A 21990-nucleotide genomic window follows, 5' to 3' on the forward strand; every position below is an offset into this window, starting at 1 on the left:
TGGAGATGCTCTCTTCAAGGCCTGAGAGGGATGATCTTCAGGGAGGTGTGGGGTTAGGGTGGGGATGCTCTCTCCAAGGCCTGCAGAGGGATGATCTTCAGCGAGGCAAGAAGGCAGTTTGGGCAATTGGTTCAACACAGGTCAGTTGTAGGTTCAGTCTTGAGAGTCTGATTCCGTGTAGTTTCTTTTAGGCATATTTAAACACAACACAATTTGGTGAAAAATACCCTGGTGATAATTAAGTTAATTTCATGTGCTCAGAAGCTGGTGTTGGATCAAACCTCAAGAATCTGACCCCTAGTAATTTATTTTAGGCATATTTAAGCACAGCACAGTTTGGTAAAAACTTATTCTGCTGATAATCAACTCAATCCCATGTTCACAACAAAACACACATACATCTCTTTGAGGAACAAATTAAACTAAGTATAATTGTGTGCGACTACATTGAAACCCTTTGTAAAGTCCATAAAGGAAGGTTTATAGATTGACTTGGAAAAACAAATTTATGAGAAGGTTCTTGGAGAGGATCTGGTGTTGGCAAAGTCTCTAATGACACAGTAGAACAAAGGACCAGGCAACATGTCAACCCCCAGCCTTCTGAGTGGGTAACAGGTATTGCATTCCTTCCCTTGAAGGAACAACCCTGTGTACTTAACATTATAGGTTCCACTTATCTGTGAGCACAGAGACTCCTGTGTCCTGCAGGAGCCATGCAGGAACACTGCTTACTGGCTTGCTCCTCGTGGCTTGCTCAGCTCGTGGTTTGCTCAGTCCACTTTCTTCTTCTTCTTCTTCTTCTTCTTCTTCTTCTTCTTCTTCTTCTTCTTCTTCTTCTTCTTCTTCTTCTTCTCCTCCTCCTCCTCCTCCTCCTCCTCCTCCTCCTCCTCCTCCTCCTTCTTCTTCTTTTTTTTTTTGGTTTTTCGAGACAGGGTTTCCCTGTGTAGCTTTGCGCCTTTCCTGGAACTCACTTGGTAGCCCAGGCTGGCCTCGAACTCACAAAGATCCACCTGCCTCTGCCTCCCGAGTACTGGGATTAAAGGCGTGCGCCACCAACGCCCGACTCAGTCCACTTTCTTACACCACCCAGAACCACTTGCCCAGGAGTGGCAATTGCCCACAGTGGGTTGAGACCTCCCTCCTACATCAATCATTAGTCAGAAAATGTCCTATACTTTGTCCAGGCAATCAGATGGAGACATTTTCTCAATGGAGGTTCCCCCTCTTCCCAGATACGTCTAGGTTTGTTGTAAGTTGACAAAGGCCAACCAGCAAGTGTCCTTACAAGAATAACCACCAGCCTCCTGTTTTTCTCTCATGTTGAGAACTCACTGGGGAAAGGCTGGGACACAGGGAGAAGATAAATCTACAAGCAAGGGAAAGAGCAATCACAGAAAGCAGATTTATGAGCATCTTGATTATGGACTTCTGGTCTTCAAAAGTATGAGAACCAAACCTGACCCAGGCTTTTCTGGACGTGTGTGTCTGTCCTTTCCTCGTCCCCTCCCCGCTCCTAGCTAGGGTTCCAGGATCTAAGCCACATGGGATGCTGGCAAGTAGCTTAAGTAGAACAAGACAAGTGTCTGAAAGCTTTATAGGGTACACAGTTTCTAAAGGGTCTGTGGTAGAACTGTGTTTCAGTAAAACCGTGTCAAGTGTAAACATATGGATGTAGGCATTTAAAAACATTAGTCTTAGAATGACTTCAAAGACATCACCAGACTGCCAACAAGGTCCATGATGCAAACCCAAACAAAAAACCAGACAAAAACAAAACAAACCCCGCCTCTGACCTTTCTGTGGTGTTGGTATGTCTCTCAACTTGTTTTAAACCAAAAACTTAACTAGGGCCCAATATAACCTGTCTATAACTTTTAACTATATTAGAACCTATTGTTTGATACAGTCATATGCAGAAGAACATTATACAGAATCCTCTAAAGTATTTGATTTTACCAGATATTTGTATTGAGTATGAGCCACTAAATACCACCATGTAATCTTATGTATAGACATCACGTTTAGTTTACATGTGCATGTACCATGTGCTGCATTATACCCTGTAAGTCTTTCAAATGAGAGCTAACAGCACAGTAAATTTGACAAGGAAATAAAATATCACTACTGATTGGTCAGGGTCCCTCCTGCGGAGCAGAGCTGCTGATGTCTGAAATGGAAACAACCCACACACTTAGTGACAACATGTAGAGAAGATGGCCAGTGAGGTGCACTAAACTGTTAGTGAAATGGAGAAGTCAGTGTTTCTCCTGTACCGGGCACTGTAAAGGGCAAGTGGTTTCTAACGAGTCTTAAGGAAACCAAGCAGCCTTTCTTGGAGAAAGAATAATTGACAGGTTCCACAGCTGGACCAGCTCACAAGTCCATCGACAGCAAACACAAGGCAAGTGTCAGTGAGGATGTGGAGAAACTGGAGTCCCAGTCTTGGGGTGAGAATGCAAAAATGATGTAGTCACTTGGGAAGCTGGAGATTCCACAAAAACTTAAATATAGAAACAGCATATGGTCAAAGGATCTGACTTCTGGGCATTTATCCAAAAATAACTGATGTAATATAGAGCTCAGGGAGAGACAACACTCTTTATAATAGTTAGGATGTAACCTAGCCTAAAAGTAACTAGTTGCAATAGTTAGGATGTGGCCTAGCCTAAAAGCAAGTATTTACAATAGTTAGATGTGGCCTAGCCTAAAAGTCACTACTTGCAATAGCTACAATAGTTAGGATGTGGCCTAGCCTAAACATTCATTGACAGATGAACGAGGTATGTATATATATCAAAATACTACTTAGTCTGGAAAAGGCAGGACATTCTACAAACTGTGAATCTACACAGTTGAATCTTGAGTGCGAACTATGTGAAATAAAGCCACCATCACAAAAAAAGACAAGTCACAATTCCATTCATAGGAGGTATTTAAAATAATCAAATTCATAGAGTCAAAGGTTAGCAGGGACCGGGTGAAGGAGAAATGGGCAGTTAGTAATCATAGTTTCAGTCCAGCCCGATGAATAGACTCTGGAGGTCTGCTGCACACTGTTGTGCACACACTTAACAACTTTGTTAATAAGAGTTGATCTCATGTTGTGTTCTTACAAAACAAAAACAATCGCTAAACCCAACCCCAAACAAAACGGTGCTGTACAGAATGCCAAACACTGAGAAATAAGCAGAGGCCAAGTTTTTATGAATGTGTAAGTAAAACAGCTACAGAACTCAGGCAGTGAAATGGCGGGTAAAGGTGCTTGTCACCAAGCCTGATCATGTGAGTTCAGCTGCTGGAATGTACACTGTAGGAGGGCAGAACTGAGTCCCGAATGCTGTCCTTTGACCTCACACATGGGCTGTGGCCCTCAAATCCCTACACATATACACATGTAAATAAATAAATCAATAAAATAATTGTAAACTTTGGTGGGAATTTCCCTTTGTACTGTATTGGCCTATGGAAATAAACTGCAGGAAATAGGCAATATGTAAGAGTAGTATTACCTGCCTCCAATAAGACATACCCACACTAATGAAAGGGGATGTGTAGCAGGTGCATGGCAGTAGCCATTTAATGCACCTGAAGAAAAGTGGGCAGCCCAACCAACTCTGCAAGCACATGAAAGGCCGGTGGGCTTAAATTGGGACTTACTTTTGATTATCTGTAGGACTGTTTTAAAATTTGAAAGGCACTTGACCATAGAAACAAGACATTCATAAATATTCTCATCCTTTGGTCCCATGATTCTTTTATGGGATTCTGTCCTAAGTCATAATTCCAAATGAGGAGACTCTGCATAAAGATGCTTGTCACAGTATTGCTTTTAATACAGAAAAAAATAGTTTAATAATCAGGAAACAAGTCATTGCATACATCTTGTGTTATTACCAGGCTGCAGAGACGGCTCAGGGATCAAGAGCACTTGTTGCTCTTCCAGAGGACCAGAGCACTGCCCTAGCACCCAGTTCCAGATTCCTCCTCTGGCCTCAGGGGGAACTCGCACCTACGTGGGACATACGCTCACGCTCACAAAGACATACACATAAAAATAAAATCTTTTTTTTTTTTTTTTTTTTTTTGGTTTTTCGAAACAGGGTTTCTCTGTGTAGTTTTGCGCCTTTCCTGGAACTCACTTTGTAGACCAGGCTGGCCTCGAACTCACAGAGATCCGCCTGCCTCTGCCTCCCGAGTGCTGGGATTAAAGGCGTGCGCCACCACCGCCCGGCAAAAATAAAATCTTAAAAAAATATGCTGTCACTAAAAGTTAAGGCAAAGTTAATAGCGTGGTCTATATACAGAGTTCTAGTACAGCCAGGAATACATAGAGAAACCCTGTCTCAAGAAAACAAAAGGCAAAAAATAATACAAGAATTTACAGTAGATTTTAAAAAGTTGAAAAATGAACATAGCTATGGTTTTCGTGTATCTGATATATATATATATATATCACACACACATATGTGTGTGTGTGTGTGTATTCGTGTGTGAATTTGAGCATGCACGGGGAGGTCAGAGGTCAAGCTGGAGTGTGTGGGTCCTTCCACTTGACCTTGATTTTGAAAAAGGCTGTCTTTGCATTTTTCCACCGTAGGCCAGGCCAGCCGGCCACTGAGATTCCAGGGGGTCCCCCTGTCCCCGCCTCTCACCTCCCGCTAGGAGCTTTGGGTTTCCCGTTTGGGAATTGTTTTGTCTTTTGGTCAGCAAATGTCGGATGTCCAGTACTTGAACCACAGAGAAGCCTGCCTTCAGGGAACTTAACGTCTGCGTGGCGGGTGGCAGAAAACGAGATCCACCGACTACACACCGCAGTAGGTGCTGAGCGCTCGGCAGAAGAAGAAACGAGGGCGAGAGAATCCACTGGACAGCGCACGCACGCTGCGACCGGAGCGCTTGCTTCTGGATGGAAGGCGTGGGAATTCCGCGCCGACCTGTCGGCCAGGGCGGGCGGGGTCTGGCGGCCGAGGCCGGGCTCGGGACGCCGCCGCCGCCGCCGCCGCCGCCGCCGCCGCCGCCGCCGCGGGCGGACGGGCGGGTGTAGGTTGGGCACGCGCCTACTAGGTGAAGCGGGTCACGTGACCCGGGAGGCGGGGTAAGTTGGCGAACGGAGTTGGGCCCGGTGCTCGCCCGACTGTAAGACGGGCGGGGCCGGGAACCAAACAAACGCAACGTCTCCCGAGCGGCAGGGGGCGGGGCCGACAAGTCGAGTCGGGCCTGCCGAGTCCCGAGCGCAGGCCTTCCGCCGGGTTGATCTTACGGTTGCGGGTCGCTGTGGCCGCGCGGTCTACGGTCGGGCGAGAGAGAGGGAGCCGCGCGCTGCAATGGCGACCTTTGTGAGCGAGCTGGAGGCGGCCAAGAAGAACTTGAGCGAGGCGCTGGGGGACAACGTGAAACAGTAAGAGCCTCTGGGGCCGGCCTCGGGGCCTGCGCGTGGGCGTGCTCCTGGCCCGGGGCTGCCGTAGTCCCTGGACTCCCTCCCCTCCCGGAGGCCTGAGGCGCCTTGCGGCCGCCGCGGCTCCCGGCCGAGGACCCGAGGCGCTGGAGGAGGACCGCCTCCCGGGCGCCCCAGAGACCGGGGATGCCCGCGTGGGGCGGGAGCTGCGCCCTGGATGCCGGGGAGTCGGCGGAACTGGGGTGCGCCGGGGCGGGGAGCCGGGGGGCCGGGAGGGCTTCCTGGAGGCGGAAGCCTGCGGTGCTCCGGGGCCAGCGGGGCGCGTTGAGAAGCGCTTTGAAAGCGGGTTCGGCACAGACCCCAGTTGCAGTCGGTCACCCAGAACCTCAGCATCCACAGGGACGGCAGCCTAGCCGGCTGTAGGACGCCTTTTCCAGCTCTCTAAACGTATTATCTAGTCCTCCAAACCGGTGTGAGATCTGCACGGTTACTACTCCCATCTGATAGACAGGACACCGACCCCAGAGAGGTTAGTTATTCCCCACAAGCCAGCGACCAAGGATGGGACCAGGGCTGTGTGATGCTGCACAGGGGTTGCAAAGGACCCCCAGGCGCCCAGCCAGACTGCCAGCAGTGACTGGAACAGAGTGACAGCGCCGTAAGCTGCAGCCTGCCGCAGCCCGAGGAAGTGCCTCCAGTCTGTTGGGGAACCTCAACTCCGGCAAACCTGGCGTTGATGCAGAAAATTGTCTGGAGCAGCCGTGAAGCAGAGCTGGCGTCTGTTGATAGAAAGGCTCTCAAGAAAGCGCACTCAAGAGCGTGGGTGCGGGCTTCTCTCACCCGAGCCCCGCTTTAGTAAGAGGCTTTAAAAAATCATTATTATTACTTGTAGATTGTAAGCATCAGAGTTAAAGGAGATGCTCAGGGAAAGGATAAGGTGTAGGCGTAGGATGGAGAGTCACAGCTAAGTGTCTTAGCATATGCATTTTAGTGGTTGTCTTTCTCTCTTTTTCTTTCTTTTTTTTTTTTTCTCTTCTTGCTGGTGAGTTGGACAGGCTTATATCTGATAAAGTAAAAAACCAGGAGCCATTAAAGTTGCCCAAGGGGTTTTCTGTTGGGATGCCTAGAAAATTGCAGGTTTACAGCCTGGAAGGAAGAAAGAGGTCTTAAGGCAGATATTGTTGTGTTGGAATTTTTGATTTCAGCTGGCTGGGGTGAGGGACTCTTTTTCCTTTTTATGTTTCCAGTCTGCTCATCCTGCCTCAAAACCTTCACACCAAGCTCCATGGGCAGCCAAATTGTATCACAGAAGGACCCTCTGAGATGCAAGGAGGAAACTAAATTAAAAATTATTTTAATAGGTAAAAATGACAGCTTTTTTTTAGCCTTTATTAGAATGGCTTTATGCTTTTGTAATGCTGAGTGATAAAACTTACATTTAAAAAGCACACCAGGGGGATTGTCTCTTAGCCATACACAGTGCTCACAGGGTTTTGCAAGTGAATAGTCTTACATGGTGCTTAATTTGAAGGACATGGCTTGTGTATATGATTGCCTTTCACTCTGGTTAGCTACTGTACCTTCCAGAATCACACATGCATCAGTCACACGGTAAATTCAGGGCCGACAGAAATAGTTTTGAAGTTAGCGGCTTTCTCCTGTTCCATTTGTAAAGACCAACACTCCATGTGCTGTTAGTCAAATATGGGTGCTGAATCTAAATTTTATTGCTTTGTAATGTGAAATCCACAGGTCTTTGTGCCAGGGATACAGTTCATGATGAGGTTTGGAATTGTATGGGATTGTTCTACATTTCTGTCTCCAGTCCTCATTCATTTAAAAACGGCTTCTTGGTTAAGCTTGTTTTACAAGCTTGTCTCTTATATTTCCTCCTAAGCAGTTTGCTTTGCACTGAACGTTGTGACCATTTAAATGTGATCCTTGGTAGTGGGTAAATGAAGCTTATACAGAGTGCATGGATGTGAACCGTTTACTATTTATCCAGCAGTCCAAATGTTAAACCAAGGACTTTCTGTTTCTCATATCCAGGAACATTTTCTTTTTGGTGGTGTTAGGAACTCAGTTTGTCTGCCGCTTAGATTAGAACTTGAGCTTATCTGAAGGGGAGCATGGCACCCAGAGTAATAAAGAGCACAGGTGACCACTCTCCTCCCTGGAAAAGTGCAGTTAGGAAGGAAGACCCCATGTAGGGTTCTGGAGGGCAGCCTTTAAAGAGATGACCATGAGAAGGAAAGGCGCAGCTGGGCCTGTTTGGAGTCAGCCCTGAGTCCACACCAGCCTCCTTTAGAGAGAAAGGATGTTTCTTGTTGGTCTTCTGCCTCTTGGGCGTGTTCATTTGCTATGCCTGCTGTGACAAAATGCCACAGGCTTGTTGCTTAAACCACAGAAATTGATTTTCTCACAGCTCTGGAGGTTGTAAATCCAAGGCCAGCGTGTCGAAGAAGGGGTGGGTTTCTTCTGAGACTTCTGCGGCCTCTGCAGGAGTCTGGAGTGTCTGCCCCCTTCTACAGTGCTGACTAGACAGACGAGCTACATGCCATGATACTGGGTCTTCCCAGGAGGAACTCTGGGAGGCTTCCCACAGCTCAACCACTGACACTGGGGTCTATAAACTTTTCTTCCCTGGGGGTTTGGAGCAGCTTGAGTAAACCCGGGGGCAGAGGCAGAAGTGTGCGGTTTTTAATAGTCTTTCCTTCTGCAGATACTGGGCCAACTTAAAGCTGTGGTTCAAGCAGAAGATCAGCAAAGAAGAGTTCGACCTGGAAGCCCACAGACTCCTCACACAGGACAATGGTAGGTCTTCATTTCTCCAGGTTTCCCCAGATTTACAATGAGGACTTCTGGTTTTGATGGTGGGTCACATAATCTTTTTTTTTTTTTTTTGGTTTTTCGAGACAGGGTTTCTCTGTGTAGCTTTGCGCCTTTTCCTGGAACTCACTTGGTAGCCCAGGCTGGCCTCGAACTCACAGAGATCCGCCTGGCTCTGCCTCCTGAGTGCTGGGATTAAAGGCATGCGCCACCACCGCCCGGCCATAATCTTAATATTGGTTTAAAAAGTTAACTGTAGCCGGGCGGTGGTGGCGCACGCCTTTAATCCCAGCACTCGGGAGGCAGAGCCAGGCGGATCTCTGTGAGTTCGAGGCCAGCCTGGGCTACAGAGCAAGATCCAGGGAAGGCACAAAGCTACACAGAGAAACTCTGTCTCGAAAAACCAAAAAAAAAAAGTTAACTGTAAAGAATGGGAGAGAGAGGAGGGGGGAACATTTAAAGTATTCACAAGCTAGACTAATGTTTTCCTTGTGTTGAAAATACTGTCTGACTTGTGACAACCTTCCTTTTTTTTAGTCCATTCTCACAATGATTTCCTCCTGGCCATCCTCACACGTTGTCAGATTTTGGTTTCTACACCAGGTAAGGGAGTGGGAATGTTTCCAGTGTGGATCACTTGGCAAAGCAGGGCAGCATTGGGATGTGGCCTCCTTGTCAGACACCGCTCAGGTTCTCTGAATTACCCAGAACCAAAAAAAAAAAAAAAGTTATGTAGGTGACAGTTATTGTATGCGTGCGCACGCGCGCACCCTTAACTGCTGATTTCCTCATATTTACTCCTTTTACTCCCCACTCAGCTTGCTACATTATAGGTGAGGTAACGAGAGGGTGGAGCCAGGCTTCAGAAGATGAAGGCAGGGAGGAGGGCCATGGGCAGCAGGAGGGGACCTTCCTGAGGCTGGGGATGAGATCTGTAGAAACCTGGGCTTCTGCTGGGTTTCTAGTGGGCTTCTACTAGGCTTCTGCTGGGTTTCTACTGGGCTTCCACTGGGCTTCCGCAGAACAGCCCCTGGGAGGGAAGAGCTCACCTCTGCAAGTCGTTGGTAGAAGGCTGGCGAGGACTGAGTGTAACCGGTTAGGTAGAACTTGCGGGTGCTAAGGCGCACATCACTTGTTTATACACTTGTCCTTCAGCCAGTTTTAGTAAGGCAAAGGTTAAGTAAGTGCTTTGAAAACTTCCCTTGTGAGAAAGCTGTCTGGGACCTTGTTAAAAACTGAGGTTCAGGGGTACTTCCTGCCTCTGTAGATTGTCAACTTTTTTTTTTTTGGTCAAGCCTAGGGTGATTCTGGATATCCTAAATTAATATTATTTATTGAGTACGGCATGTTAGGTAACTTAATCTAAACAGCCATCCTTCAGGGTGTTGTTAGCCTCTTTAATAGATACAAAAACAGACATCAGAACAAAACAAAAACTTACAAATTTGCCCCAGGCCCAGTCTACTTAAGGTAGCCTTGGCTCAGAAGCGGTCTTCAGTGCTGCGGGACCGTCTTTCTCTGGGTCATCTTCCTCGCTGTGTGTCCTTGCTCCATTTGCTGTCTCCACAGCAGCTTGCTCCTGAGCTGTCTGTTCTGCTTCCTCAGGTCCCTGCAGTCAGCCCTTCTGCTGGCGGTGGCGACAGTACCTAGGATCCAGTTTGAATTGCAGGAGTAGGTTTCTTTAGGGAATCACTTAACTATAGAACCCAGGTTACTCCCCTACCCAGAGCATTACTAACCATCCCCCAAAACCAAAACAGAACAAGACAAAAACTCTTAACCCATTAAATGGTCATAACTGAGGCTGGGGAGATGGCTCAGTGGTTAAGTGCACTGGCTGCTCTTGCAGAGGACCAGTTCAGTTCCCAACACCTACATGGCAGCTCACAGCCATCTGTAACTACAGTTTCAGGGGATCTGATGCCTTCCCTGGGCTCTGAGGGCATCGGGCATATTTGTGATGCACATATGAACATGTGGGCAAGCACTCATACTCATAAAATAAGAATAAATAAACCTTAAAAACTCAGCCCAGAAAGGTGGGCACGCCTTTAATCCCAGCACTCGGGAGGCAGAGCCAGGCGGATCTCTGTTCAGAGATCAAGATCAGAGTTCGAGGCCAGTCTGGTCTATAGAGCAAGATCCAGGATAGGCACCAAAACTATATAGAGAAACCCTGTCTTGAAAAAACAAAAAGCAAACCTTGGTGTAACCTGTTACTACAATTATGAGTATTATTTTTTCTTTTAAGATGATTTTGGTGGTGGGGCTGGAGAAATGGCTTGGCAGTTGAAAACACATAATGCTCTTGGAGAGGACCCTAGTTTGGTTCCCAGCACCCATATCAGATGGCCAGATGGCTTACAGCTTCCTATAACTCCAGTTCCAGGGGATCGACAGCCCCCAGCCTCCTCAGGCACCTATAATCATGTACACATTACCTCCCCCTCCCCCCACCCTGTCACACACACATAGAAGTACATATTCAAAAAACTTTAAAAACTATTTTGGAGGAGTACTTCTTTGAAATTACTATTTTGGAGATATTTTTTCTAAGTGTAATTTCCTGGAACTCAATTGGTAGCCCAGGCTGGCCTCGAACTCACAGAGATCCGCTGGCCTCTGCCTCCCGAGTGCTAGGATTAAAGGCGTGCGCCACCACCGCCTGGCTCCAAGTGTAATTTTTTAATAAATAAATATTAAACACTATGTTCATAGTTCTAAAAAAACTCAGCCCAGAAAGTTCTTGGTGAAGGCTGCTCCTTACTAGTACACCACATCCCAGTGCGTTCTTACGGTGACTCGTCCAGTGCCCCTCATCGTTGGTTACACTTGTCTCTGGAGACGTTGGCTTCAGTGTCTGTCTCTTTACCTCATTACCCTCATCCTTTGAGACTTCCTCAGCTTCCCTAGGCTTTCTGTTGAATATATTCTCGAATTCAGCAGCTTTTATGGCATTGTCTTCTTGTTTGATGGATACATGTGTTCTTACACTTTACTGGAGATACCAAATGGATATGGTCAGTCTTTTTACTTTTCATGTCTACAATAACTATGCATGTTCAGTTGGCTGTTTTTTTATTTTTTATTTTTTTACTCATGTGCTATTGTTTGGATGTAGTTTGCTACCCGTGTTAAATGTTGGGATCTTTGATTTCATTGTGGATGGTTGTGAGTTGATGGGAAGTTCTGGAGTAGCAATCTTCAGAAGCAAGATAGATTACTGCATCTTAGTACTCCTGGTTGTTTGTCTTTTTCTCTTCTGGATGAAGAGTTTTGCTGCATGGAACTCCTGAGTTTATTTTTGGGGAGGTGGAATAGTATGCCAAAGTTCAGCTGCACAGCCCAAGCTGGTCTTGAACTTGGAATCTTTTTGCCTTCCAAGGTGTTGGGATCATGTGCCTCCATGCTAGTTACTGCTGATCTTGGGAGAGTAATCAGGCTGTTCTGAGAACAAGCCAAACCCCTGACTGATTATCTCTTTCACTTGCTGTTCGGTTATGTCCCTGTCTCTCCCCCACCTCCCCCCCCAAAAAATCTTGAGTGTGTTTCTTCCATTGGCAAATATTCCATAGTACCAAATATGATCAAGTGCCTATTCAGTGCTGTCCATTTCAGTATGTTGCAAAAACCTGTGGAGATCCTGCTTTAGAGTGAGCTGATGGAGCCAGCTGTTGGGAAGGGGTATATGCTGAAAGCTTCGTTCTAGCAAGCCAGCATCCATACTGCCTACCTCAGCAGGTGACTTGAGAAGAATTGTTTCCCTTCCTCCCCACCCAGCTCATCTGTCACATGTACCCTGTTGTGTGCCGTCCCATGAGAGTGAGCAGAGCTGCTTTGTGGGCGTGTGAACTGCATCTGCACAGAAACCTACACATGGTTTGTTTGGTACTTCACCAGTGCTGTCTTAATGTTCTAGAATCTTGAACAAGGAGTACCACATTTAAAAATTTTTTTTTAATTGTTTGACAATTTCATAATGCATATATTTTGATTAAATCTTCCCCCACATTTTTATTTCATATTGAACCTAGTCCATGGCAATGAGGATAAGCATGTATATGGATGATCTTTGAACATAGGCCTTGCATTAATAATGACTTTTAGGCTTACCAAGCCCTCCTTTCTTCTGGTGGGTCTCTGTTAAGGCTTCTTTGCCTGTCCTTGCAGGGTCACACTTCTGTGGCTAAGCTTTGTAAGACCTTGTTAGTCTACCTTGGAACTTGTTAAGACTTCATTTCTTTATTTCATGTGAGTTGCCTTCCTTTACTTTTATTTTTAGCCAGGTTTTGAAAAAGAGATACATACATGTGTCCAGTTCACCAACTTGGGCTAAAACTCCCCCTAAAAACATTAACTAAAAATATAGGGCTGGGGAGATGGAAGCAGAAAGACCTGAACTTGGTCCTCTGCAGTCCATGTCAAAGCCAGGCCTGGCAGCATCTGCCTGTAATCGTCTGCCTATCATCTCCACTGGGAAGGCAAACAAGAGAGGGGCTTGCTGGCCAGCTAGTTCAGCCGGCATCCAGCTCGAGTTCAGTGAGAGACCCTGCCGTAAAAATAAGGTGGAGAATTGACTGAGGAAAATACTGGACATTCGCCTCTGGACTCGAGTGCACACAAACACCCAAACCCAAAGACACACACATGCTCGAACATATTAAAAGAAAAAGTAAAAAGTTTGCTTTCCTCAAAAAATAATTTTAGTTATAATTAGAAAAACAATGATTTGAGAATTTTAATTTCTTTCTTTCTTTTTGTTTGTTTTTTTTTTTTTTTTTTTTTCAAGACTGGGTTTCTCTTTGTAGTTTTGGTGTCTGTCCTGGATTTCACTCTGTAGCCCAGGCTGGCCTTGAACTCACAGAGATCTGCCTGGCTCTGCCTCCTGAGTGCTAAGATTAAAGGCATGCGCCCATTGCCCTGCTGAGAGTTATAATTTCATTTACAGAGAAGTAGAGAAGATTCAGATTTGAGCTTCATTATTTAAATTTTCATTACCTGACTAGTCCATGCTTTTAATCTCCAAATGAAAAAAACAATAGCTGTTTCATTTTCCACTCAGGTTATTGTCTTTTTCACTGTGGCTGTTGTTTTTCTGTTTTGTAGAAGGTGCTGGATCTTTGCCCTGGACGGGGGGCTCTGCAGCCAAGCCTGGAAAACCCAAGGGCAAGAAAAAGCTGTCTTCTGTTCGTCAGAAATTTGATGTAGGTAATTCTCCAATAGAGCTAGCAACTGTGGGGTTAAGTACTAGTGTGATAAAGTAGCTGTAATTTTTTTGAGGTGGGGAGTGTTGAGACAAGACTTCTCTGTGTAGCCCTGGCTGTTCTTGAACTTGCTTTATAGACCAGGCTGGCCGTGGACTCAGAGATCTGCCTGCTTCTGCCTCCCAAATGCTGGGACTAAAGGCATGTGCCGCCATACCTGGCTAAGTAGCTGTGATTTTAAATATCACCAGCAGAGTTGAAAAATATGAGTTAGGAAGGAAAAGTACTGGGAGATTGTAAATACATCTTACAATGTATTCTTGTCAGCATTTGCATGGAAGTGTTGTGATTAGCACTTCAGAGTCCCCAATGATTGGAAGCTGGGCTTGTGTTCTCTCCTGGTCAGGGGTCAGCCTGGAGCCTCTGGTAGGCTTGTTTTGATAAAGGCTGTGCTCTGAGCCTTTAGAGATCAGTATGGAGACGATAAAGCATATGGTTATAAACTTGTAAACCTGTTGGAATATATGTTTTCAGGTAGGAAGAGAAGTTTCCCAAAGGTTTGTCATCCTAGGCTTGCCTGTTCTATGCTGTGTGTCAATAACATTACTCAACCTGGGGGTTCTTCCCTGTCTCTAAGGCATACCTGGTTTGAAATGTGTTGGGTATGGGACAGCTTTATACTTAGGAAATGGAAAAATGCCAGTATTATTTTATAATGTATACATGGAGACTGTCTCCACTGCAAATTCAAAGGTACCAGGAACAACTCCCAGTGATGGTGGAGTATATAAATTTCATAGGAATGCTGAAATGTTTACAAATTGAACAAAGGCTGTGTGTTAGGAATGTAAGCAAACAGTCACAATATAGAGCTGCTTCTGTCCTATCGCATTAGGACAAATACTTGTCAGAACTATCATTTGATTAGTTAGGCTTTGTAAGTCCTAACTGAAGCATTAATTATATGTCTATACTTTCAGAATCTGCTTACAATTAAACTTCTGTGACTTTTCTATGTAGTCCCTCCTGATTGTTATTTTTAGCATTAGGCCATACATTTTGTGAGCACTAAGGTATTAATTGAATATAATAAATGGCTGTAGGCACACAGCTGTAATCCCAGCTCTTGGGAGTCTGAGGCAGGTGTATTGTGAGTTTGAGGCCTGTCTAGGTTATTAGGTATAGCAAGACTGTTTGAAAAAGCCCAACAACAGTCCGCTGTGTGTACAGCCATTGCCCCTTAACTCACCATGTAACAGGTGTGAATTTATCATCATTTGTGCTTGACTTACTTTTTGTAGTTTTGGTTGTGAGTCTAGCCTTTCATGGCCAAGCCATCTCTCCAGCCCACGATTTACTTTTTACTTTGAAAATTTTAATACCCTTTGGTAAATTTTGGTGGTCTTGATTTGTAGGTCCCAATTTTCGGTAGATGTTTTTTTTCTGTTTGTCTTGTCATTTGCTATTGGACTGAATAATTCTGAAGTTTTCTTACTTAGCATAGATTCCAGCCTCAGAACCCCCTCTCTGGAGCTCAGCAGTTTGTGGCAAAGGATCCCCAGGATGATGAGGATTTGAAACTCTGTTCCCACACAATGATGCTTCCCACACGAGGTCAGCTTGAGGGGAGAATGATCGTAACTGCCTATGAGCATGGGCTGGACAATGTCACCGAGGAAGCGGTCTCTGCTGTTGTCTGTGCTGTGGAGGTGGGTTTGCTTTTGGTAGAATTCACGACCGATAATGGTTGTTAGGAGCTTGGGTGTGTTTAAAGCTGATACTGACAGAAAGGAACCGAATGCCACTCAGGTTTCTGATCTGTCATCATTAAGAGAAATACTTCAGACTTCACAACCAAAGAATTTGCCTTTGGTTGACAGGTTTTTCCAGACAGGTTCCTTGCAGCCTCCATACTTCTGCTTATCTCTTGTTTTGTCAAAAACAGGAACAGTTTTTAAGCAAAAACAGAAATCAGAAATTCTAGTGGTTCAAGTCACTTGTGTTTGTGGTAGTGCTGCATTTAAAGAGTGTCAGGTAGGCATCTGAACAGTGAGACTGTTTGACCCACTATTTCACTTAGTTATTTGATAAAGTGTACATTGCACTGATACCAGACAGTACTCCAGTAACTGTAGATGATTTTCTGGGTCTCACTCTCCTCTCCTGAGATAGTAGCTGCTCTAGAAACATTGAATGAGTTCTGCATGAAAACCCACATTAAATTGCACAAGGGTGTCTTGATAGAAGAAAGTCATATTCGTGTAAGTGAAATGTCTGGCCTGATCCTGGCTCCCCCGTGCTAACATATACTGGGAGTGTTCCATGTTCATGTTTCCCCACCAGTTCTAATGTACGTGGATCTTCTAAAGATGAAGAGAATTGAATAGACATGTACAATTCTCTATCTGTTTGTAGGGCTTTTGAGAGCAAAAGCTCTTGCAATGGTTTTGGTAACCAGTGAATACCAGATCTTAAAACTTTTGTCTCATTTTAAGTCAAATTTCAAAGTCTTAATTTGCTTTAAAAAAACCAAAAAACAAAAAACTTACTTTACCAGAAAATCATTTCTGAGAAGCGTCAACCTAAGGGAAATGAAATGCAGTGCATGTGGAGTGGTGGAGCACTCGCCTCCCACGTGAGGCCCATGTGATGCTCAGTCTCAGCACTGCACACTGAAAAAGAAACCCAAACCCACTTCCAAGAGCAACAGTGCCTGGAGAACAGCCTCTTTACAGAGTGGAGTGAAGAGAGCACCTCCTCTCACCCGCCTCCCCAACCCCCTCTCCCACCCCTCCCCCACCCCCTCCCCCATGCCCTCTGCACTGGCTTGGGCTCTTTCCACGAGCATTTCTGTCGTTCTCCATCATGAAATGCCAGGACCATTGGAATGGAAGGACCATTTGACAATGGAAGTTTTATAGTTTGCTTTTGAGGAGTTCTTGCTATTATTCTTTTGTTTTCAGAATCACCTCAAAGATATACTGACCTCAGTTGTGTCGAGAAGGAAAGCTTACCGGGTACGAGATGGCCATTTTAAATATGCCTTTGGTAGTAATGTGACCCCACAACCGTACCTGAAGAATAGTGTGGTGGCTTACAACAACTTGGTTGAAGGGTGAGTGGCTTCTTGTACCCTTGCCTGGGTCCTTTGCTGCTTGGTCCCTGACCTTATGTGAGAGGCCACTGTTAAAGAATTGGTTATTGTGTTTCTGCAAGACTTGACATCAACACAGTTATTTCTTAAGTTGCATGCTTTAGAGTGAATTATTTTGGTACTTTTTTAAAACTGTAGGTGATTGATTGCTTCTCCCTTTCTGATGTGGGATGGAGTAGCTCCTCAGGTAGCGTTTCCTGATGGTGGCCTCTGCCTGATGAGGAGGTGGCTTGCTCATGGTGGGAAGAGGAGGAAGGGTGGTAGATGTTGGTTGTCCATGGCCTCATCTGACACTCATGGCTGTAGCTCAGAGTCATGGCCTGCGCCCATGTCTTTTGAGTGTTCTCAGCATCCTTTTGTACAGATCTATGTCCTCAATCCACTCAGGGCTGCCAAGACCATCTTCAGTTCTAAGCCACCCTTTCATGAGTTGGTTCAGGGTGGCTTTACCCTTTCTGCTTTCCCCACAAAACTTTGTGTTCATTTTAACCTTTTGGAAAAGAAATAACAGTCGTCGGTCTTCCTTGTGGCTAATGCTGTGGCTGCATCTCTCTGAAGACTGGGTTTCACCTGTCCGGTTATCTGGCTGGTGGAGGACAGGAGGAACGAGGAGACATACGGGATCAAGGAGACGGATGAGGACTAGGAGGCTGGCAGGGTGGCAGCGGTGAAAGTGACGGGAAGGGGGCAGATGTAAGGGCACTGGCAGCACGTGGAGGAGGTGGGATGGTGGCCATCCCAGGGCTCTAGAGACATTGTGATGAGTGAGGGTCATCTCAAATTGGAGTCCCTGTTTAGGTTTCCATCTGTGGTGAGTTACTACCCAAACCTCATTCAGACATACCTGTTTGGGATTGTTTCATACTGAAGTCATTCTCCAGGGAAAAACGGAAACAGTGGTTCCTTGTAGTGGGGTGTTGGGAGCTGTCTCTGATGTGGCATTACCCTGAAGCCCTCCACTCCTGTCCCAGTCCCCAGGAAGCCATTACTCTAGTGGAGCTGCTTCCATCTGATGCTTTAAGCCCCAGTTGCTGCCCGACTCTTTGCGTTACCTCCTGTGTATTCCTGGCTACTGTGTGGGATCTGTACTGATGTGAAAGCCATGCCTGACTTCTCAGCTTGTCTTTGTTTGGCCTGTTTGAGGAAGTTAGCAAGATCTGGGTGACGGTTTTCCCGTGCTCCCATTTTGCCCGCTACTTTTCTTGGTGTTAATTTTTTAAGCTTGCTTTCAGTACAATTTGTCTTCTCCGTAATTTTTCCATTTCATATTCCTTTAGTTACACCACTTTTTGTTTTGTTTATATGTATGTGTGGTTTTTCCAAACTAGAAACTCTTTAGGGGCAGGAAATAGTTTGGTTCAGTATCCTGAGCTAAGTAAATATATTAGTATTGTGGGAGGAGGGAGTAAATATGGCTACATTATATTGTTTCCAGCTAGACAGATACTCAGAGCCTTTTGGAAATGAAAATCATGGACTCTATGTATATGGTGGTAGGTTTCTGATTCATTTAGAGATATTCAGAAGGGGGTGTGTTCCAGCAAGCCTCTCCATTCTAGGTGTTCACTGATCTCCATTCTAGGTACTGAGAATATTTCCTTAAAAACTTCTTTTGCAGCCCTCCAGCCTTCCCTGCTCCCTGTGCCAGTCAGAATCCTGCTTCTCAGCCACACCCTGACGATGCTGAACAGCAGGCCGCATTCCTGTTGGCATGCTCTGGGGACACTCTACCTGCAGCTTTGCCTCCGGTGAACATGTATGACCTTTTTGAAGCTCTGCAGGTATTGGCTCTTGCTTTACCTAGATTTATTGACCCATAATGAATATGAATCTACAAAGATACTAGCTTTTCCACTGTTTGACTTGGTTTTACGGTCAACAGTAGTAGTCTCATTTTTAAATCCCAAACCCTGTAGTTCTTTTTAAATCATCTCTCATACTCTACCTCTCATTAAAACAAACAAATACCGCACTCCAAATAATCCCATAGTTCCTTATTATTTTCAGGGTTTTGTTTTTTTTTTTTATTTTAAAATTTAAATTGCCATTGTGTGTATGCATGTGGGTGTGATGTGCCATGGCTTGTGTGTGGTCAGAGGACAACTTTGTGGGGTTAATTCTTTCCTTCTACTTTATCTGAGTTCTAGAAATTGGAATCATGTCATCAGGCTTGCATGGCAATTATCTTTTAACTGCTGAGCAGCCCACAGAACTGTTTAGTTTTCTTACTATCTGACTTGGGATTCACTATGTTCTGATTTAAAGTTTATAGGGTACCTAACTCATGAGACTTTTTTAAAAATATAAGTTGTAGTTTTGAATGCTGGAAAAATAAGTCTACTGAAGCATAATAGAAAACATGTAATTTTAAAATCACAGGTACACAGGGAAGTCATTCCTACACATACTGTGTATGCCCTTAACATTGAAAGGATCATCATGAAACTTTGGCACCCTAATCATGAAGAGCTACAACAAGACAAAGTCCACCGCCAGCGCCTGGCAGGGAAAGAAGGACTTTTGCTCTGCTGAATTAGGATTTGAAGATTTGGGACCATCACCAAATTCACTGGTTGCTGAAAATGGAATGCTTTTGAGTCCACATTTCAAAACTGAAGTGTATAATGTATGTATAACCTTTCCTATGGAAATGTGACATTGAGTGCATTTTGTGTTGCTACTGTGAAGCCATTAATATATGTCTGACTGATGATGACCTGTGTGTCTGTGTCCCCAGGTAGAGGAGCAGGCATTGTTCTGTGCCTGAATAGGGATAAGGCATATGTAGTATCTTTGATCTGTTGGTAAGATAGGTGACATCCTAGAATAATGATGCTATTGTAGCTTAGTCCCCATGATTAGCAGGACTACTGTGTGTTCAATGGTGTATGTTCTGTATCCCACAGTAAAAAATCTGCTTTCCCTGAAGAACTATACTCTGCATATTGGTGGAATAACCTAGTGTTAGTCAGAATCTCCTTTAGTGACTAGGTAGCAGCTAGACAAGTTCCCAGACAACCCACTGTTTTCACTCCGGAGAACAGGACTTGGATATGTGGTTCTGATTTTGCATTTAATATTCTAGTCCAGTTCTTAGAATGCCGTTATCCTTATAGTGTTTTCTTGTAATTCAGTTGCTTTAGCATTAGTGTGTCTAAAGGCTGATGGACAAGCTTGTTAATCCTATAGAAATGTTTTCATGAAATCTTACAAACTGCTAATTTTCATATTTCTACTAAATGTTTTATCCTTTCAAGTAGTACTATGAACTTACATTTGACAGTGTTACTGGTAACCAACTTGTTTTAAAGCTATGTTGCTTTTCATTCATGTAGTATTGATGGATAAATTAGATGTACAGATGGGTTTTCATAGGCCTAAACAGTAGATACATGTGAATATTTTCTGTGTTCCTATATCTGGATCTGTGGATTTTGTTTTGTATTTTAAATGTGACAAGTAAACATTTTGGGAGAAAATCTTTGTCTGTTTATTCAAATAAGTGATAAGGAATTTTTATATATATAATATATATAATGTATATATTGGTTTTTTTGAGACAGGGTTTCACTGTAGCCTTTGTTGTCCTGAAACACTGTAGACCAGGCTAGATTCGATCTGCCTGCCTGTGCTTCCAGAGTGCTGGGATTAAAGGCTTGTGCCACCACTGCCCAGCCAGATGAGGATTATTGTCTTCCATAGAAACAGGAAAAGTCTAGCCATATGAGATCTTGGCTCAAACTTCAAAAGAATGTACTAGGCCAAGTGACAAGGCATCCTGTTAAGGTATGCATTTAGTAGCATGTGGCCTAAAATTAAAAACAACAGCTTAAGCTGTTCTTGGCACAAACTTTTTCAAGTATCAGATGGGTGATACTCAAGAACTTTTAGGGGTTGAAAGGGTTTGGAATGATAGGTACACATACAGTGGTCTTGTTTTGGACTGCTGCTATATGAAGGGCTTGTGCTGCCCAAGTGGTGGTGTGTGTGTGTGTGTGTCTGGCAATGGAGAATTCCTAAGGGTTCTGTGTAGCAGAGGAAGTGTGTTTGTGCGTGTGTCCCCAGCAATGTAGAATTCCTATACTTCGTCACCTCTCCAATAGGACCACAAACTCCAGATTCATAGCAATCACTTTAACTATTTTGAGGTCTATACTCAGGTCTGTCTTCCATGCCAGTTATCAAGAGATTTTCTGAAGTGGGGAGATGGGGTTAGGGGTAAGGCATAATAATAATAATTAGGATATTCAAGAGTTCCTGCAAAAGATTTCAATTTTTGTGTTCCACCAAAGGCCGACTCCATTTTCGATACCTCTGCCAGTCACGAGTCTATGTGCAGTCTCCTATAATTAAGAAATTGTAAACACACATATTGCCAAGGATCACTTAGGAAAAATACTTGGAAGAAGAAAGCTGTTAGAAACTGGGTAATTTCAGAGTTACTTCCAAGTTGTTTCTACCCTAAGGTTAGTCATGGGTTTAGCTATAGGTGACTGCAACAGGTCTGCCTTGCTTTACCAGGCACATCACGATTCAGCACATAGTAGCTCTGCACTTGTCATCCCCTGCTGTCACCAAGTCCACCCAACACTTTTCCACTGTCTAATAGCACACAAGGAAGGCCTGTAAATATGCTTTCACTTCAGAAGTTTATGAAAAAAGGAACGATTTCTGTTTATCAACTTGTTAGGACATTCTGACTCATTCTTAACTTTTAGTATGTTCTTTTATGATGGTGACACTGCTATGTCCTTCCTAAGACTAACACTGCTAAAACATGACTTACTGAGGAAACCTAGCCAAACCCCTCCAACTTCTAAGAACTAGTTTAAAACCCCATATTCCCCTCAATTAAAAAAAAAATGCTTTTAACAGTACATCCCATGAAGATTTTGCTTCAAAGGTGTAATACAGTGCTACCAAATCTGATGAATAAAGTATAGGCAATAGCTTAAATTTTTTTAACTTAAAATTTTAAAACTTTTGACAATATGGGCAGATAAATAAAACCACCAGAGCCTATTGTCTTTGTTATCAAAGTTTATTACTGGGATCAGTTTCTATCTAGTAGGGAGTACAGTCTCAATGTGCTATGGTAATTCTTGGTAACCGTTACTCTGCTAAACAGCTGTACTGGGCTCTGTTAGGCATAGATCATCTTAACTCAGTGGAAGAAAGCACCCAGAAGACCCTGACAGCAGAACCACCACTCTAGGAAAGTTCCAGTGCTATGTAACCTGTAAGGCATCTCAGCTGATGAGTGGTGTTATGGAATGAAACAGAAGTTAAGTCTATTTTCTACTCTTCGTCAAGATACCTGGCTTCTGTGTGGAAACCCCAACATGGCATCTTTTAAGCTTGAAAGCAAGAGAAACAATAAAGTTGGGAAAGAGGACAGTGGAAGGAAG

The 21990-nt window shown here is 44.4% G+C and overlaps 1 protein-coding gene across 2 annotated transcripts; it reads left to right on the forward strand.

Moving 5' to 3' along the window:
- The first annotated feature begins 5200 nt into the window (after positions 1 to 5200).
- Tada1 (transcriptional adaptor 1) lies at positions 5201 to 20061 on the forward strand. Of its 2 annotated transcripts, none has more exons than XM_052737490.1 (8): positions 5201 to 5398; positions 8118 to 8209; positions 8762 to 8827; positions 13331 to 13428; positions 14928 to 15137; positions 16392 to 16543; positions 18201 to 18363; positions 18962 to 20061. In XM_052737490.1, the coding sequence occupies exons 1-8, from the start codon at positions 5325 to 5327 to the stop codon at positions 19112 to 19114; spliced, it is 1008 nt and encodes a 335-aa protein (XP_052593450.1). In that variant the 5' UTR covers positions 5201 to 5324; the 3' UTR covers positions 19115 to 20061. The 2 variants fall into 2 exon arrangements, with proteins under 2 accessions (XP_052593450.1, XP_052593451.1); XM_052737491.1 differs by lacking the exon at positions 5201 to 5398 and adding an exon at positions 5416 to 5637.
- The last annotated feature ends 1929 nt before the right edge of the window (positions 20062 to 21990 follow it).

This window comes from Peromyscus californicus, unplaced genomic scaffold (genome assembly GCF_007827085.1).
Source record: "Peromyscus californicus insignis strain IS unplaced genomic scaffold, ASM782708v3 Scaffold_14__1_contigs__length_90479793_seg_2, whole genome shotgun sequence".
Classification (NCBI taxonomy): domain Eukaryota; kingdom Metazoa; phylum Chordata; class Mammalia; order Rodentia; family Cricetidae; genus Peromyscus; species Peromyscus californicus.

Coding starts and splice junctions, on each gene's coding strand:
- Tada1 (XM_052737490.1), top strand. CDS start 5,325: ATGGCGACCTTTGTGAGCGAGCTGGAGGCGGCCAAGAAGAACTTGAGC. Junction 8,828..13,330: donor GATTTTGGTTTCTACACCAG/GTAAGGGAGTGG, acceptor TCTGTTTTGTAG/AAGGTGCTGGATCTTTGCCC. Junction 16,544..18,200: donor TACAACAACTTGGTTGAAGG/GTGAGTGGCTTC, acceptor CTTCTTTTGCAG/CCCTCCAGCCTTCCCTGCTC.